The sequence below is a fragment of the Mustelus asterias genome, chromosome 4, assembly GCF_964213995.1.
Source record: "Mustelus asterias chromosome 4, sMusAst1.hap1.1, whole genome shotgun sequence".
Classification (NCBI taxonomy): domain Eukaryota; kingdom Metazoa; phylum Chordata; class Chondrichthyes; order Carcharhiniformes; family Triakidae; genus Mustelus; species Mustelus asterias.
Genome location: NC_135804.1, coordinates 103,440,804 through 103,461,436, shown reverse-complemented (window position 1 = coordinate 103,461,436; position 20,633 = coordinate 103,440,804). Strand labels below are relative to the sequence as shown.

The 20,633-nt window shown below is 44.7% G+C and overlaps 1 protein-coding gene across 5 annotated transcripts in view; it reads right to left on the bottom strand.

Annotated features, from left to right (window-relative positions):
• The window catches only part of nhsl2 (NHS-like 2), a 331,873-nt gene that overhangs the window by 42,620 nt on the left and 268,620 nt on the right, over positions 1-20,633 (bottom strand). For all 5 annotated transcript variants that reach the window (XM_078211495.1, XM_078211498.1, XM_078211497.1 and 2 more), the window contains exon 2: positions 10,240-10,392. In XM_078211495.1, coding sequence (XP_078067621.1) covers positions 10,240-10,392 — 153 coding nt within the window. The remainder of the gene's footprint in view (positions 1-10,239; positions 10,393-20,633) is intronic.

Here is a 20,633-nt window from a genome sequence, read left to right as displayed (position 1 = left end):
AACTGAGGTAAATGTTGCACGGGTGCAACCATATGACTGACATAAATTAAGAAACAGGAAACAACATATTAAGCGATGCTGACAAACTGAAAATGAGGCTTTGAAAAGAGATAAATGAACAACTTATAGTGCTTTTGTGTGATGCCACCTGTAGGTGGGGTTTCTGAGGTGGCCAGGTATCGCCAAAATTTCAGACAATACAAGACTCACGAAGTCAGTGTCTCAGTTTAAAGACATAGCCTTTATTTTGACCAGCGGCCATTAGGAGAAATCATCAAAGGGTTGGGGCAACTCCTGAGATGAAGCAGCTAGACTTCTCCAATGAATTCTGACAAATACAATTCAAAATGGACCTATTTTCGGTTTTCTTATCAATTACTCCTTCCTTTCATTAGCTTCAAATCAATCATCTTCAATATGCATAAATCAACAAAAGTACCTGTCATATACCTTAGCATCTTACCTAATGGGTAAGGAATTTCATTAGTCCGTAGAATCTGGAAGCTAACTCCTGTCTTGGCTGACCCCACTTACTTTGTTGCCTAGTAACCTCAGATGCTAGCCACAAAGTGCAAATGAACATTCCCATAAATTTCCCCAAAGGTCAATGCCAAATCAGATTAACACATGACTCCACGTCTGGGCATGCATCCATCTTATCTGGACAGTGAATAAAACCTGTTCATGAAGTCTGATTAAGTGTTTGAAATGTTCCTACCATTAGAAACTCTGCTGATAAATCTTACATATTCCCAAGGTTTCAATATTCCCTCAGAAAATGGCTCTGTCCTAATGTCCTTTACCATGATGCTTTGCAACAATCTGCCTTTGGCTAAAGTGAACAATGATTCTTAAAAATACATTAATACATTCAAAATATCAGCATATGTGTTTTAAAATCATAATCACTTGTTTAAATCTCTTACTTCACTTCATATGTGTGTAATCAGCTTTCTTGTTAGCTTTATAGGTCTGTTTTAAAGTAATTTAACTTTGTGCTGGTAGTTCTGTCAGTGTCTTAATGTCTAATGGTTTAAAAATCTTTACTAACCTATTACGATTTCTCCCCTTACACTACCCTTTCAGGTACTGACTCACACAGCTTGGTATCGTTTCCTCCCCTTATTTCCAAGCAGCATAGCTCTTGTTGTTCACAGTGCTTTGACACCTCATCCAAGTAGTTATTTTTCATATATGAACCTAAATATTAGGACCCCAATTTTAACCTCCTCATCAGACAGGAACCAGCAATTGGAATGAAGGCAATGATTCTGATCCCAGTGTCTTCCTGCTATGTCTCAACTTTAACTTGCTCCTTGGAGTAGTGATGGGGATTCCCACTCCAAGTTGACACAGCAGTTTTAAATGTGACATAATCAGGCCCAATCCACGAGTTTAGTTGAAGACTTGAGCTGGCAAGTAGCTCCAGCTTCCTGACAGACTACATGTCAGGTTACAGATATTTTCCAATTACAGTCAATGGGTAGGAATCAGAATGGGAACACTATCTTGCTACCTTCCGAACCAAGGAGGCACATCATGGCTTATTGCAGAAGTTATATGTTCACCATCTGAAAACAAAGAGTATGGGCTCTCCTAATCTGTAGCCTTTGACTGACTTGACCATATTATCTTCCTCCAACATACCTCTTCCAATGTCCTGTTCAGTGAGACTGCCTTCATTAATTTCCACTCTTACCTGTCAATTTGCTGGAAAAGCTTCCACTAAGGGTTCTCTCCTCACCCCATTACTGTTATCTATGGAGTACCCCAAGGATCTATCCGTGGCCTTCACCTGTTCCTTATCCACATCAGCCCTTGGTGGGGTTGGCTCCCACTTGTACATTCTCACCACGCAACGCTACCTCTCCACCACTAGTCTCAAATGGCCCATAGTATCTGGAATATCATCTGGTCCAAACATCCTGTCTTGAATGAGCCACAACTTCCTTCAGGTGTACATCAGAATGACTAAAGCCACGATTCCTTACATCCTTGTCACTGACTCTTTCTCCCTTCCTGCTTATAGTCTAAAATTGAATCAGAATATTTGCAACCATGGCATCTTATTCAATCTCTAACCCAAACTGAGTTTCCAGTCACACAGCCATTCCATTACAAAGACTGCCCACTTTCACTTCTGGAAAACACCCTCATCAGATTCCTCTCTCCACCGCTTTAACAGAGGCTGCGCATTTTAAATGGGTTCACACCCCTCTGTAAAGTAGTTTGATGGTAACATTGCTCAGATTATTTGCGACTCAAATATGTCGCAATGGTTCTGGCTGGGTGTCAGGGTGACACAATGATATCAATATATTACAATGAAAATGGTGTGCAATTGTTCCCTTCGTTCTCTCTTTTTCCCTCCTCTTCCCCTCAAAAACCGTGTTCTCCATGGTTCTTTTTGTCTGTGCTCTCCTCTCTGTTTTTATTGTGATCTACACTCGGCTGCCCCATTGGAACCTGATTCACAGACAGTTTCTCGTATGCCAGTAATGATTTATCTTATGATATAGACTTGCAGGAACTATAATAGCGAGCCACAGGGCTGGTAGTGAGCCAGTTCCACGTGTTGATGTGCTCATTTCATGGTATTATCTCAATGGGTCACACTGATGCACTGAATTGGCTTCTGGGTTTAGCAGCCAAAGGAAGTAGTCACTTCTCACAAGAACAATTTGCATTTATATTGTGCCTTTAACAGAGTAAAAGAATCTGGTGCTGCAATGGAATGTTATCAGACAACATTTACAAGTCACAGTAAGAGATACAGGGGCAGGTTGGTCAAGCTTAGTCACAGAGGTTGGTTCTGAGAAGCGCCTTGAGGACAGAGGCCGAGGGGAAGTGTAGGTCAGGGAAGATACTCCACAGTTTTGGGCCTCGGCAGCAGAAGGCGTGGCTGCCAATCACAGAGTAATGGAAATCAGGGATGTAAAATAGGCGAGTAGTGGAGGAATGCAGAATCACAGAATACTACAGTTCAGAAGAGGCCCTTCGGCCCATCGAGTCTGCACTGACACATGAAAGGCCCTTGGCGTGTTTGTCCATTGATCTCTGAAGGTGGAAAAGCCGATTAGTAGGGCAGTGAAAATATGACACACTCGCCTTTATCAATAAGGGTATAGATCACAAAAGCAGAACGGTCATGATGGAGTTAGAGAACTTTGGTGAGGCCTTCAATCAGTGTCCAATTCTGATCTGACATCAGCATTACCATTTTGGGGCACAGCACATGAGCTAATGCCCTCACTTAATGATGCCCAACTGCACACCAATTCAACAGCAGCCAGGGCACCCAGACCAGCTCTGTATAAACTGCCTTCAGGTTACTTGCTGATTGATTTTGACTGGTTTTTATGACAAGTTTGGAAACATATGAGGATTTTTGGAGTTCTATAACGTTTCAAAAGACAACAGAGGTTGGTATGGAAGGTGATGAACTTGGTTCTGGCATTAAAGCTTCCGTGTAATACAATCTGCATGGCAGGGGCACTGGGAGGGTCATAGCCCAGAAACAACCTCTGACAAGTAGAGCATCGAGAAAGCACTGAGGGAGCAGAATATGAGGACGAGGAATAGAGCACATAGAGGCCTGGAGCAGGAGGACAACAGAGCCTGCACAGTGTAGGAACTTGGAGAGAGCTTGAGCATGAGGTGAACAGGAAACCAGAGAGAGCAGCAGCACAGAGAGAGCAGGAGCACAGAGAGAGATAGAGCAGGAGCACAGACAGAGAGAGAGAGCAGAGCACAGAGAGAGAGAGAGAGCAGGAGCACAGAGAGAGATTGAGCAGGAGCACAGACAGAGAGAGAGCAGAGCACAGAGAGAGAGAGAGCAGGAGCACAGAGAGAGAGAGCAGGAGCACAGAGAGAGAGAGAGCAGGAGCACAGAGAGAGCAGGAGCACAGAGACAGAGAGCAGGTGCACAGAGAGAGAGCAGGAACACAGAGAGAGAGCAGGAACACAGAGAGAGAGCAGGAGCACAGAGAGAGCAGGAGCACAGAGACAGAGAGCAGGTGCACAGAGAGAGAGCAGGAGCACAGAGAGAGAGAGCAGGAGGACAGAGAGAGAGAGCAGGAGCACAGAGAGGGAGCAGGAGCACAGAGAGAGAGAGAGAGCAGGAGCACAGAGAGAGAGCAGGAGCACAGAGAGAGAGAGAGCAGGAGCACAGAGAGAGCAGGAGCACAGAGAGAGAGCAGGAGCACAGAGAAAGAGCAAGAGCACAGAGAGAGAGAGCGGGGCACAGAGAGAGCAGGAGCACAGAAAGAGAGCAGGAGCACAGAGGGAGCAGGAGCACAGAGAGGGAGCAGGAGCACAGAGAGAGAGCAGGAGCACAGAGAGAGAGAGCAGGAGCATCGAGAGAGAGAGCAGGAGCACAGAGAGAGCAGGAGCACACAGAGAGAGAGAGCAGGAGCATCGAGAGAGAGAGCAGGAGCACAGAGAGAGAGAACAAGAGCACAGAGAGAGCAGGAGCACAGAGAGAGAGAGCAGGAGCACAGAGAGAGAGAGCAGGAACACAGAGAGAGAGCAGGCGCACAGAGAGAGAGAGAGCAGGAGCACAGAGAGAGAGAGAGCAGGAGCGCAGAGAGAGAGCAGGAGCACAGAGAGAGAGCAGGAGAACATAAGAACTGGGAGCAGGAGTAGGCCATCTGGCCCCTCGGCCTGCTCTGCCATTCAATAAGATCATGGTTGATCTTTTCATGGACTCAGCTCCACTTTCCCGCCCGTTCACCATAACCCTTTATTCCTTCAGATTCACAACCCTTTGTGTGAAGAAGTTCCTCCTCAGTCCTAAATCTGCTTCCCCTCATTTTGAGGCTATGCCCCTAGTTCTAGTTTCATCCGCCAGTGGAAACAACTTCCCTGCTTCTACCTTATCTATTCCCTTCATAATCTTTTATGTTTCTATAAGATCTCCCCTCATTCTTCTGAATTCCAATGAGTATAGCCCCAGTCTATTCTGTCTCTCCTCATAAGCCAACCCTCTCAACTCCGGAATCAACCCAGTGAATCTCCTCTGCACCCCTTCCAGTGCCAGTATATCCTTTTTCAAGTGAGGAGACCAAAACTGTACACAGTACTCCAGGTGTGGCTTCACCAGCACCTTATACAGCTGCAACATAACCTCACTGTTTTAAAACTGCATCCCTCGAGCAATGAAGGACAAAATTCCATTTGCCTTCTTAATTACCTGCTGCACCTGCAAATCAACTCCTTGAGATTCCTGCACAAGGACACCCAGGTCCCTCTGCACAGCAGAAGGCTGCAATTTTTTACCATTTAAATAATAGTCCATTTTGCTGTTATTCCTACCTAAATGGATGACCTCATATTTACCAACATTGTACTCCATCTGCCAGACCCTCGCCCACTCACTTAGACTATCTATATCCCGTTGCAAACTTTCAGCGTCGTCTGCACACTTTGCCCTGCCACCCATCTTAGTGTCATCTGTGAATTTTGACATACTACACTTGGTCCCCAACTCCAAATCATCTATGTAAATCGTAAACATTGCGGTCCCAACACTGATCCCTGAGGCACACCACCAGTCACTGATTGCCAACCAGAAAAACACCCATTTCCCACACTCTTTGCTTTCTGTTTGTTAACCAATCCTCTATCCATGCAAATACATTTCCCGTAACACCGTGTACCTTTATCTTATGTAGCAGTCTTTGGTGCGGCACCTTGTGAAATGCCTTCTGGAAATCCAGATACATCACATCCACAGGTTCCCCATTGTCCACTGCACATGTAATGTTCTCAAAGAATTCCACCAAATTAGTCAAACTTGACCTTCCCTTCATGAACCCATGCTGCGTCTTACCAATGGGACAATTTATATCCAGATGTCTTGCTATTTCTTCCTTGATGATAGATTCAAGCATTTTCCCTATTACAGACGTTAAGCTAACCGGCCTACAGTTACCTGCCTTTTGTCTACCTCCTTTTTTTAAACAGTGGTGTCACATTTTCTGTTTTCCAATCTGCAGGAACCATCCCAGAGTCCAGTGAATTTTGGTAAATTACCACTAGTGCATTTGCTATTTCTCCCGCCATCTCTTTTAGTTCCCTGGGATGCATTCCATCAGGACCAGGAGACTTGTCTACCTTTAGCCCCATTAACTTGCCCAACACTACCTCTTTCGTGATAATGATAGTTTCTAGGTCCTCACCTGCCATAACCTTCCTGTCATCAATTTTTGGCCTGTTATTCGTGTCTTCCACTGTGAAGACCGACACAAAATACCTGTTCAATGCCTCAGCCATTTTCTCATTTCCAGTTATTACATCCCCCTTCTCATCCTGTAAAGGACTAATGTTTACTTTGGCCACTCTTTTTCGTTTTATATATTTGCAGAAACTTTTGCTATCTGTTTTTATATTTTGAGCTAGTTTACTCTCATAATCCATCTTACTTTTCTTTATAACTTTTTTCGTGGCTTTCTGCTGACCTTTAAAGATTTCCCAATCCTCTCGGTTCCCACTAATCTTTGCCATCTTGTATGCATTTTCTTTCAATTGATAGCACAGTGAGAGAACAGGAGAACAGAGAGAGCAGGAGCACAGGAAGAGCAGGAGCAGGGAGAGGGAGCAGGAGCACGGAGAGAGAGCAGAAGCACAGACAGAGCAGGAGTACGGAGAGAGCAGAAGCACGGAGAGAGAGCAGGAGCACAGAGAGAGAGCAGGAGCACAGAGAGAGAGCAAGAGCACAGAGAGAGCAGGAGCACAGAGAGAGAGCAAGAGCACAGAGAGAGCAGGAGCACAGAGAGAGAGCATAGAACATAGAACATAGAACATTACAGCACAGTACAGGCCCTTCGGCCCTCAATGTTGCGCTGACCTGTGAAACCAATCTAAAGCCCATCTAACCTACACTATTCCAATATCATCCATATGTTTATCCAATGACCCTTTAAATGCCCTTAATGTTGACGAGTCCACTACTGCTGCAGGCAGGGCATTCCACACCCTTACTATTCTCTGAGTAAAGAACCTACCTCTGACATCTGTCCTATATCTATCACCCCTCAATTTAAAGCTATGTCCCCTCGTGCTAGCCATCACCATCCAAGGAAAAAGGCTCTCACTGTCCACCCTATCTAATCCTCTGATCATCTTGTATGCCTCTATTAAGTCACCTCTTAACCTTCTTCTCTCTAACGAAAACAGCCTCAAATCACTCAGCCTTTCCTCATAAGACCTTCCCACTATACCAGGCAACATCCTGGTAAATCTCCTCTGCACCCTTTCCAATACTTCCACATCCTTCCTATAATGCGGCGACCAGAACTGTGCGCAATACTCCAAGTGCGGCCGCACCAGAGTTTTGTACAGCTGCAACATGACATCATGGCTCCGAAACTCAATCCCTTTACCAATAAAAGCTAACACACTGTACACCTTCTTAACAACCCTATCAACCTGGGTGCCAACTTTCAGGGATCTATGCACATGGACACCACGATCTCTCTGCTCATCCACACTACCAAGTATCTTACCATTAGCCCAGTACTCTGTATTCTTGTTACTCCTTCCAAAGTGAATCACCTCACACTTTTCCACATTAAACTCCATTTGCCACCTCTCAGCCCAGCTCTAAAGCTTATCTATGTCCCTCTGTAGCCTGCAACATCCTTCCGCACTGTCCACAACTCCACCGACTTTAGTGTCATCTGCAAATTTACTAACCCATCCTTCTACGCCCTCATCCAGGTCATTTATAAAAATGACAAACAGCAGTGGCCCCAAAACAGATCCTTGCGGTACACCACTAGTAACTGAACTCCAGGATGAACATTTCCCATCAACCACCACCCTCTGTCTTCTTACAGCTAGCCAATTTCTGATCCAAACCGCAAAGTCACCCTCAATCCCATGCCTCTGTATTTTCTGCAATAGCCTACCATGGGGAACCTTATAAAACGCTTTACTGAAATCCATATACACCACATCAACTGCTTTACCCTCATCCACCTCTTTGGTCACCTTCTCAAAGAACTCAATAAGGTTTGTGAGGCACGACCTACCTTTCACAAAACCGTATTGACTATCCCTAATCAAATTGTTCCTTTCTAGATGATCATAAATCCTATCTCTTATAATCCTTTCCAAAACTTTGCCCACAACAGAAGTAAGGCTCATTGGTCTATAATTACCAGGGTTGTCTCTACTCCCCTTCTTGAACAAGGGGACAACATTTGCTATCCTCCAGTCTTCTGGCACTATTCCTATAGTAAGAAGTCTCACAACACCAGGTTAAAGTCCAACAGGTTTATTTGGTAGCAAATACCATGGTATTTGCTACTAAGTATCATGGTATTTGCTACCAAATAAACCTGTTGGACTTTAACCTGGTGTTGTGAGACTTCTTACTGTGCTTACCCCAGTCCAACGCTGGCATCTCCACATCATGACTATTCCTATAGACAATGACGACATAAAGATCAAAGCCAAAGGCTCTGCGATCTCCTCCCTAGTTTCCCAGAGAATCCTAGGATAAATCCCATCCGGCCCTGGGGACTTATCTATTTTCACACTTTCCAGAATTGCTAACACCTCCTCCTTATGAACCTCAATCCCGTCTAGTCTAATAGCCTATATCTCAGTATTCTCTTCGACAACATTGTCTTTTTTGTGTGTGAATACTGATGAAAAATATTCATTTAGCGCCTCTCCTATCTCTTTGGACTCCACGCACAATTTCCCACTACTGTCCTTGACTGGCCTTAATCTTGCCCCAGTCATTCTTTTATTCCTGACATACCTATAGAAAGCTTTAGGGTTTTCCTTGATCCGACCTGCCAAAGACTTCTCATGTCCCCTCCTGGCTCTTCTTAGCTCTCTCTTCAGGTCCTTCCTGGCTAACTTGTAACTCTCAAGCGTCCTAACTGAGCCTTCATGTCTCATCTTTCCATAAGTCTCCTTCTTCCTCTTCACAAGAGATTCAACTTCTTTAGTAAACCACGGTTCCCTCGCTCGACCGCTTCCTCCCTGCCTGACAGGTACACAGTTATCAAGGACACGCAGTAGCTGTTCTTTGAACAAGCTCCACAAAGGAGCAGACAGAGAGCAGGAGCATAGAGAGAGAGCAGGAGCATGGAGAGAGAGCAGGAGCACAGAGAGAGCAGGAGCACACAGAGAGCAGGAGCACAGAGAAAGAGCAGGAGCACACAGAGAGAGAGCAGGAGCACAGAGAGAGAGAGCAGGAGCACACATAGAGCAGGAGCACAGAGAGAGCAGGAGCACAGAGAGAGAGCAGGAGCACAGAAAGAGAGCAGGAGCACACAGAGAGAGCAAGAGCACAGAGAGAGCAGGAGCACACAGAGAGAGCAAGAGCACAGAGAGAGCAGGAGCACACAGAGAGAGCAAGAGCACAGAGAGAGCAGGAGCACACAGAGAGAGCAAGAGCACAGAGACAGCAGGAGCACAGAGAGAAAGCAGGAGCAGACAGAGAGCAGGAGCAGACAGAGAGCAGGAGCACAGAGAGAGAGAGCAGGAGCACAGAGAGAGAGAGAGCAGGAGCAGACAGAGAGCAGGAGCACAGAGAGAGAGAGCAGGAGTATGGAGAGAGAGCAGGAGCACTGAGAGAGAGCAGGAGCATGGAGAGAGAGAGCAGGAGCATGGAGAGAGAGAGCAGGAGCACAGAGAGAGCAGGAGCGAGGGAGAGACCAAAGACTGCTCTAGAGGAGAAGGAGAACAGGGGCTAATGAGGAGCTGAGAATAACAGTGGCCAACATTAATTTGTTATTCTTGGCCACGGTGTCCTGGACAGTTGCCAAGCTCTGAATCATGGACCCTAGCAGCTCTTTGTGAGTTATCAGTGGTCTGTGAACCCCAGTATGAGAGGAAGTGTCAAAAGTCAAACTGCTGTCTGATTTGGCACTGGCTCATGATTTCAGGCCTCCATTGGGCAGGAGTTGATGGTGCTACAACTGGGCTCAGGAACCCCTGGTGAGAGAAAGAGAAGTATTTGCAGGAAAATAATATGAGGGCAGCCTGGGTTTGGTCAGAAGGTATTTCACTGTTAAAATGACTGTTTAGCCTCAGAGACAAACACTTGGATGAGGTGCCAGATGTTTTCAGAACACACAAGTATTAACACCTTTCGCACAGGAGGCGGCAACAAGTGGAAAAAGCTGTTGTTGAGAACAATATAACACACCCAATAATCTATATATAAGTGTTTAATCTGACTTTTCAATCACAAGTCGCGCTATTCAATGCCTTTCTTACCTTGAAGCAGAGCCTGAAGATTGAGCTGGGCCTCTTGATGCAATTCCTCCACACAGGGTGGTCTGGAAGAGGAGCCGAACACATTTACATTTTGTTGCCATAACGATTTGAAGTGGGCAGTCCTCTTACTCTCCTGATCCAAGTTTGATCCAGCTGAAGATAAAGATAAATAAATGCACATCAACATAAACTCAGAAACATGACATGAATCAGGCTGTGATGGAGTATTTTAGGAATGTGGCTGGGTTCAATTGGAGATTCCACTCACTGCAACAGATCAATTCACTGCAAAACTCAATTCCTACGCTGACTTCGATTGGAGTTTTTGTGTTTGATCTCTGATGTAAGATGCAATTTCAGTAATTATTGGTGCACTGTTTAAATCAGCAGGAAAATTAAAGCACCAAGCTCATGTTAAATCGCAATCAACTGCTACTAAAGCACCGAGAGTCGGACAGCAACAAGCAATCAATGTCACCGAGCAATAAAGTATCCCCCTCCCGCAAAGGTCGACAGACACACAAATCTCTCCAAATGATCCATGTTTAGCTTGCAGAAAATGGAGACAGGCAGGTGCAGTTTAAACCAAGCTACAAAAGTAGCAAGTACCAGTTTCAAAACTATGACCACAATCTCACTGACAACTCAAAACCTATCACGAGTAGAGAGAAACAAAACAAGTGGTGATATATTGAAAGTATCTGTTATAACCTAACTTGAAACTGTGCCAAAACTCCATCAGTTGCATTGTTGACAAAGAAATGTGTTTTCCTGAGGTGGCCAATTTACAAATTTTTGATACGCAATATGCAAATAGCCACAAGATTCCATTTTCTTTTGGATGGGGAGGTGGATCCTGAGGGTACATTCATTATTCCCTTATAAAACTTCAATTTTTGCCATTTTATGGGCTGCATTTTCTAATTCTTGTGGAGTCCAGAATGTCTTTGCCTGGCATATAACCTCAGCTACCAGCACTGGGCATCAGCAAGGCTATGGAATGTCAAAGGCAATGCATCTGAAATCCTCAATGTGTATTTCAGATAGATGAGGTTTGTGATGGGAACAAGGATGTGAACATTGGCCTTGTTCCAACGTAATTCAGTTGGTATGGTGCCCTCTCCTTTGAGTCATCAGGTCAGAATTCAAATCTCACTGCAGGACTTGTGTTTATAATCATCGCTGACAGTACAGAGGAAGAGCAACATTGACAGAAGTGCTAAGCTTCAAAAGACATGTTTAACTAATGTACTGGTTAGCCTGCTCAGATGGAAGTTAAAAATCTGATCTACTATCTGTAGAAGAGCAGTAAGTTCTCTCGACATCTTAGCTAATATTTCTTCCTTTACTAACACTACCATATTCTTCAGTAAATTCACATCCTCTTTTCTGATTCTGTCATTTCCTGGTATTTAACTCCTGAATATCCTTGAGTTACTGTAATTATATCAGCTTATGGTATATTCTACTCTTTAATCAGTCTTATTTGGGATTCAACGTCCTCCTCTTACTTCCTCTCACCTATCTAGCTTCAGATGCCAGTTAACCCATGATCCCTATGCTCATTGACCTATGATGAACCCAGTCCAGCAACACCGCCTGAAGATGAACTTGGTCCAACAACACCTTGACTTTAAAATTCTCATCTTGTTTCCAAATCCCTCTGTCGCCTCACCCTCCCTATCTCTGAAGCCCCCTCTTGACTGACAATGCTCTACGATTTCTGCATTCCTACACTTCTGGCCACTTAAGCAATCCCAATTTTCATCACTTCAACATTGATGGCTATACCTTCAACTGCTTAGGCCCGAACTCTGGAATTCTCTTCTTAAGCATCTCTGAATCCCTAAACCTCTCTTCTACAAAAAGCTTCTTAAAACCTAGTATCTCCTAAATGTACCATAGATGTCAGTGTACAAGTTGAAATTTGAAGCCTCAAATAATCCTTCCAAACGTGGGGATCCATTTATTGCATAAAAGGAGGCTGCTGGCATAGGTGTGGGTGGTCACCATTTTGAAATGTCATCAGCATCCGATGCACATCTTCGCAACACCCCATATTGCCTGCGAGATTGACTACTCATGTAAAACATGTATTTTTGAGGCTGACTCCTAACGTGGGTACAGCATGCCCTGGGTGGAAAAAGAGTTCAAAAGGATCCTGACTTTATAAATAGAGTCACTGAGCACAAGCACAAGGAGGTTATGATGAACCTTTATTGAACATTGGTTTACCCTCAGCTGGAGTATTGGGCTGGATTCTCATGGAGTCGGCGAATCACCATGGAGATGAAAAAATGGCAGCCAGGACCCAATTCTGGGATTCCCGATTGTAATCGATCGAGGGCAACTTGATGTGGCTTGAATTAACAAAGGCTTTATTGCCAACAAAAAATAATTTTCTTTGCAGAAGATCAGACTACAATGTGATTGAACAATTCTCCTCCCTGGCTCCAACTACAGGACGTCCTCCACCTGGGGTATACGCCCTCGCTCCTGATTGGCTCAGCTTCCTGCCTTGACAATCCATAGGTTTCAGCCTGATCATGTGACCCTCAGGTAACGTTCCCCCCCTTAAAGGGCCATGCTACCAGACTGACCTCATTCTTGACACCCCCAATTTTCACCAGTGCGAGTTACGGTCTGGGTTGGTGTGAGTCGCAAGCCTACCCCCTGCACTCCCAACCTAGCTGATTCTATAACGAGGATGGGCTTTTCCAATGCCCCGCAATTTTCAAGGAATTGACCCAACCTTTAAAGGACTCCTGGTTCACAGCCCTTCAGAAGTGTCATGAACCATAGTCTGGATTTGGGTATCTTTAGAAAGGTAAGTGTCCTCCATGCCAAGCTATGCCCTCCACCCACCCTTATAGCCTCTCATTCCCTCCATACTATAGCACTTCCTTGTCCATTCACTCACTGTACACTCTGTACAGAACCAATGAACCCTATAGTAACAATTTCAAGGCAGTTCAGATGATATAGATCCTTGTTTGTCTGTTTCTGTTAAAAATAATCCCATACAAAGCTGTTTTGCTGTTTGATTCTCCGCTAACACTGGGAGCAATGGCTGACTGCTTCTGCCTATTGTTGGAACCAAAGTATTGCATAGAATTACATAGAAAAAGCATCATCAAAACAGATCAGTTCGCTCGGTCATTCTGTGTTGGCATTTATCCTCTTTGCTGATATTTTAAACTGTTCAGGTCAGCATGTATAGAACTGGAAGACACAATTTTGCAGTCGAACTCTGCAATTAGCTGAGACTTCAATTCTGCAGGATCAATTCATTATTTATAGCTGACTGCACAGTTTGGGTGTTGTATAGGCAGCTGGCTGAATGGGGAACCACAAAATCACCCTAGCTGAACTGCAAAAATATCAGTGGCTACACAAGGCGTAAGCAAATTCTTATAGGCTTCAGAAAGTTGTATCCTGACTTGGAAATATATTGCTGTTCCTTCACAGTCGCTGGGTCAAAATCCTGCAACTCCCTCTCTAACAGCACTTAGGGACTGCAGCAGTTCAAGAGGATAGCCCACCATAACCTTCTCAAGGGCAACTAGGGATGGGCAATAAATACTGGCCTAGCCAACAATGCCCACATCCTGTAAATGAATTTTAAAAATGTAATTCCAACCTTCGGAAGGCTGGCAAGCCAGAGGGGAAGAAATGTAAGAGAAAACTAAATGAAAGTAAGTGCAATATGGAGGCATATAACTCCACAGTAGACATATGTGCCATCAATCCTCCCTCGTAAATGACAAGGTGGAGATGCTGCTACCCATGTAGGTTGGGGGTGGAATTGGGGAAAGCATTTTTCTACTAGTCACTGTTTTATTACAGGTACTTTAGATGTTTCTGTGATGAGATCTTGAGACTTGTATATTTAAACTCAAACTATTTGTTAGTCTTTAACTAGACTGTTAGTCTTTAGCTGGGGCAGCACAGTGGCACAGTGGTGGGGTGGCACAGTGCCACAGTGGTTAGCATTGCTGTCTCACAGCACCAGGAACCCAGGTTCAATTCCGCCCTCGGGTTACTGTCTGTGTGGTGTTTGCTTGGGCTTACTCCGGTGTGCCCCAGTTTCCTCCCACAGTCCAAAGATGTGCGGGTTAGGTTGATTGGCCATGCTAAATTGACCCTTGTGTCAGGGGATTAACAGGGTGAATATGTGGGGTTATAGGGAAAGGGCCTAGGTGGGATTGTGGTCGGTCCAGACTCAATGGGCCAAATAGCCTCCTTCTGCAATGTAGGGATTCTATTAATCGATGATTCTATTGACAGATTTTAGATATTTCCTGTCTCCCAGCTGCATGCTGGCGGAAGGTGGCTCGTTGTTTGCTAGTGGTGGGATTCCCATTGACATCACCCCATGGCAGTGGGAAACCCGCAGGCATTGCCGGCAGAACTGGAGAATCCCGCCGGTGTGAACAGCCAGAGAATTACAGCCATTGTCATGCATGGTGCTGCATCCCCATGCCGGTAGGCTTCCAGAGTGTTCTCTCTGTGCCTATTACCATGCGACTCTATACATCATATTGTGGGTAGTGCTATTCTTCAGTCACATGTTAACCCATGATCTAATGAGCTCCTTTTCAATGCAATGGCCTGCAAGCACATCGTACAACAGTCACAGGACTACTTACATGCCAAACAGCAAAATCAGCATGTGATAGACAGAGCTAAGTGATCCCACAACCAACAGATCACATCTAAGCTCTGCAGTCCTGCCAATCCAATCATGAATGATGCTGGTCAATTAAACAACTAACTGGAAGAGGAGGAGACTCCACAAAATCCCCATCCTCAAGGATTGGGGAATCCAGCACATTAGTGCAAAAGACAATTGCAACAATCTTCAGCCAAAAATGCTGAGTGGATGATCCATCTCCACCTCATCCTTCGGGGCCCAGCATCACAGTTGTCAGTCTTCACATGATATTAAGAAATGGCTGAAAGCGCTGGATACTGCAAAGGCTGTGGGCCTTGCCAATATTCCAGTAATGGCACTGAAGACCTGTGCTCCAGAACATGCCACACCCCAAGCCAAGCTGTTCCAGTACAACTACAACACCGGCATCTACACAGCAATATGGAAAATTGCTCAGTTATGTCCTGCACACAAAAAGCAGGACAAATCCAACTGGGCAAATTATTGCCTCATCAGCCTACATTTGATCATCAGCAAAGTGATGGTGAAGTAAAGTGAAGCTACTAGAATCCCAGATGACCATACGCTGCTCACCCCTTTAAGGGGGAGAGCTGATTGGTGGTGATTTAACCTGAGGACACCACATCTCAGGTGAGGGACAAGTTTGGGAATGCGGGCCTTCGTGAATAACCTCAGCTGGTATGAGAATTAAACCCGTGATGTTGGCGTCACTCTGCATCACTAACCAGCTGTCCAGCCAATTGAGTTAACTGATGGAAAGTGATGGAAGAGTCATCAACAGCACTAACGAGAAGCACTAACTCTGAAACACTGATGTTCAATTTGGGTTCCACCAGGGCCACTCACCTCCTGAACTTATTACAGCCTTAATTCATACTTGGAGAAAAGAGCTGATCTGCACAAGTGAGGCAAGGGTGGTTGCCCTTAACATCAAGGCAATATGTGATCGACTTTGGCATCAAGGAGATAGAGCAAAATTGAGTCAATGGGAATCAGGGAGAAAACTGTCTGCCGACTGGAGTCATACCTAACAAAGGAAGATGGTTGTGGTGGTTGGAGGTCAATCAACTCAAGACATCATTGTAAGTGTTCCTCAGCATAATGTTCTAGGCCCAACTAGTGTCATTTGCTTCATCAATGGCTTCCCTCCATTGTAAGGTCAGAAGTGGGAATGTTCACTGATGATTGTACAATGTTCAACACCATTCGTGGTACATCAGATACCGAAGCAGCAATACTTGGATAGCATCCAGGCTTGGTCTGATAAGTGGCAAGTAATACTTGTGCCACATGAGTGTCTGACAATTACTATCTCAATAAGGGAGAATCTAACCATCGCCCCTTCACATCCAATGGCATTGCCGTCACTGGCTCCCCTACTTTCTGTGGAGTGGAGATATCCACTCCATCTGACGAAGGAGCTGTACTCCGAAAGCTTATGGTATTTGCTACCAAATAAACCTGTTGGACTTTAACCTGGTGTTGTGAGACTTCTTACTGTGCTTACCCCAGTCCAACGCCGGCATCTCCACATCCCCTACTATCAACATCCTTGGGATTACCATAGACCAGAAAATTAACTGGACGAGCCATATTAATACTGTGGCTACAAATGCAGGTCAAAGGCTGGAAATCATGCAGCTAATAACTCACCTCCTGACTCCCCAAAGCCTGTCTACCATCTGCAAGACAGAAGTCAGGGTTGTGATGGAATACTCTCCACTTGGCTGGATGGGTGCAGCTCCAACAAGTCGAAGTCGACACAATCTAGGACAAAACAGCTCACTTGATTTGCATCCCATCCACAAACGTTCACTCCCTCCACCACCGACACACTGTCTACAAGATGCATTGCAACAACTCAGCAAGGCTCCTTCGACTGCACCTTCCAAACCCACAACCTCAACCAGCTCAAAGGACAAGGGTAGTAGATTCATGGGAACACAACCTCCAAGCACTCATCATCCTGGCTTAGAAATATATTACCGTTTCTTCACCGTCGCTGGGTCAAAGTCTTGGGGGTGTACTGGCAGCGGTTCAAGAAGGCAGCTCCCCTCCACTTTCTCCAGGGCAATTAGGATGGGCAATATAAGTGCTGGCCTAGCCAGCAATGCACACATCACATGAAAGAATAAAATAGAGCTCGAGGACACTTTCCCATAATGCGCCATCATGGCCTCGTATTGATGTGTATTATTTACCTGCTCTCTAGAAAATTACAGAGGCAATTATATGCACAAAGAATTCAACATGCCCATAAAGATCTGATCCCAATGCCAAAGTTGAAGGTAAATTTACAGTAAAATGACTGGAGAGAAATTTGGGCTGGATCCAGAACAGACATTCACATATCTTGATTTGATTTGATTTATTATTGTCACATGTATTAACATACAGTGAAAAGTATTGTTTCTTGTGCGCTATACAGACAGAGCACACCGTTCATAGAAAAGGAAACGAGAGAGTGCAGAATGTAGTGTTACAGTTATAGCTAGGGTGTGGAGAAAGATCAACTTAATGCAAGGTAGGTCCATTCAAGTCTGACGGCAGCAGAGAAGAAGCTGTTCTTGAGTCGGTTGGTACGGGACCTCAGACTTTTGTATTTTTTTCCCGAAGGAAAAAGGTGGAAGCGAGAATGTCCGGAGTGCGTGGGGTCCTTAATTATGTTGGCTGCTTTGCCGAGGTAGCAGGAAGTATAGACAGAGTCAATAGATGAGAGGCTGGTTTGCGTAATGGATTGGGCTACATTCACGACCTTTTGTAGTTTCTTACGGTCTTGGGCAGAGCAGGAGCCATACCAAGCTGTGATACAACCAGAAAGGGTGCTTTCTATGGTACATCCGTAAAAGTTGGTGAGAGTCGTAGCAGGCATGCCAAATTTCCTTAGTATCTGACTCAAAAGCGGCCCCAACTTTGGCCAAACCCAACTGGCTTCTTAGAATCCTCTCCATCTCAGTTCCCTAGATGTCCTATACCCTGGCATTGCTTTACACCCGAGCACTATCAGGAAACTGATTCACATCCGAGCACCAGCAGGAAACTGATTCACACCCGAGCACCAGCAGGAAACTGATTCACACCCGAGCACTATCAGGAAACCCATTCACATTTGTTCCCATTATATGAAATGGGGGAGCTTTGAGTTGAACGATTCCAATGTACTCCAGTTATTGATTACTGGCTTTGCTTTGTAATCCTAGTCCAATGCAATTCAGTTTGTATATGCCACCACACTGTGCAGGACATTGAGGACATGCATAATATCCTACAAAGAGAGTTAATTGGACAGATCAGTAACAAATTACATTTAATATGGAAAAATGCATGGCAATTTATACTGAAAGCAAGAACAGACACAGTGGTGAAATTGTTCTTGGATGATGACAGGAAATGCTCATTGACAATTCATGTTGCACCCCAACCGGATTTTCTTTTCCATTGACTTCAATGTGATGCTCTCAACCAATTTCACCCAATGCACTGTGGAAAGGACTTAGCAAAAGGAAACTCAAAGTGAATGTTGGTGTTAATTCACTCATCACTCACCATATTCAAACAGAATGAGGTAGCAATATACAAAATAAATAGGGGCTGGATTTTCATTTTGGGATCAGGTATCCAATATTAGGATAACTTCTGGGTCCCGACTTTGCATTATGTCACAGTCGCCAGATACAATTTTTAGATCAATAGTCAATTAATGGCCAGAGGGTGTGCTGCCATCTAATTAAGGATGAAGGGGGTGCTCTCAATTCTGAAGGGCAAATTGGAGGCCCTTCAGTACCTAGAGAGCTGGAGCCAAACTGAAGCAGTCAAAGGAGAAATTGGACGGCTCAAGACAGAGGTGCCCTCATAGGACTTTGCAAACCTCAACACATCAAAATGACCACAACTACCAGGCTGCTAATGTGGAGGGGAAGCCTCACCACAAGGCAGGTTGTGAAGATTGTGACTACACCTATGGCAATCATTCAGATGGGCACCAGGGCCAGAACGGGATCTGGGTTGAAATTTCCTGGGGCACTAATCCTCCTGGTCTCCCACTGGGGGGCTGCCTTCCCTCACTGGCCATGAAAATTTCCAGTCGACACAAGGGAGTTGCCTGAAGAGGCCATGTAATTACTTCAATTGCTTTGCTGCTGTTTGTGGGTGGGGAGTAATTCTGCTCCATACTTAGCCTTCGGAAAAATGATTCAGGGGCTAGGATGGTGCTGGTCGAGCAGTGTGTCTGCAGGTGGTGAGATATTCTGGGCCTGCCTGCCTGCCTCTGGTCCTGCCCCCAGTGGCCTTCAGAAATCCTGCCCAGGATGCTAAATAATTTGATCTGGTCAGCCCAAATTTCTCTCCAGTCATTTTACTGTAAATTAGTTAAGAGTTTTCAGTTCAATATTAGGACAGACAAAGCATTTCTTCACACAGAACAGTTTGTATTTCCTTATGACTTCCTGGTGCTTCACATCCAGTGAGTTATTTATGATGTTTTGTTTTTGTTGCTGTGTTAGCAGATGCAGTGACTAATTTGGACACAACAATATCAAACAGCGAGCTGACAAGTTGACTGATATGCCATTTTGGTTTACTTTTGGCGCCATTGTTCATTTCCAAATATTAATATCAGATCCTTTATATCCGCCTGAACGGAACCTCATTTTACATCTCATTGAAAAGACATCATCTCACACTGTATTCCCATTGTACTACAATGCAATGTCAGAATGAATTATGCACAAAAATTCTTGAATGGGTCTTGAACTCACAACCCATCTGAATCAGCACTGAGATTGTCATCTGCTGAGCCAAGGTGACACAGAGGGAGGACAAAGAGTACAAGCATGGACTTGTGAAAAATAATGCACTCAAATAATTTGAAGCAGCAGCGAGATTTTGCAATGGGAAGATGATAAGGCCAATAATCTGAAAGGGTTAGATCAGATGGACCTGACGTTGCTTTATCCAGATCAATGCTGTGAGGTGATCTTAATAAGTGCAAAGATATATATGCCTCTTTCTAGGAGGAGGGGAAATTTAAAGGAGTATCCTTATCCCATTAGGTAATTAAAATTCCAAGAAAAACCAAGTGCTGTCCAGAATTCCTCATGCCATCCATGGGATGAATTCATCTACAGCAGCTACTAGTTGTCATTTCAACAGTATCAATTTATTCTAAAAATGCAATTGAAATAATTCAGTTTTAAAAGTAAAATTTGGGGTTAGAAATTGGTCTCGGGTAATGGTGTGAAACAGGCAGTGTTAGACTGGCTACCTGTAAGCAACATCAGATATTTGACCCCACTGACTGCAATAGAACTGAATATCAGGTGCAGCGTATAACGGGGCAGTCGGTCCAATATTGCCCCTTTTGTGTTATTGTCCGAGTCAAATTTCTGCCCCTTAAAGTTAAAAAGTCATCAGTGTTGCAGTAAGGTTGCAGACATCTTGCTTTATCAATCTCATAAAGCATCTGGACACAATAGGAAAAACAGAACAGAATACAACACTGAAGAAATATGGGACCCCACATGGAAGACCTGCTGAGCTAACTGTTCAGCCAGTGTGATTACCAATCCATCAAGTGACTAGCCTCCAATTCAGTAATTCACTCTTTACACTCACCTCTGAACTGGTAGCTCGATTGACACAGGTAGATCTATCAGTTTAAGATGCCCTGATACTTGAGCTGCCTTCAGCTGATTCAGAACACCCTTCACTGAGAACGTGT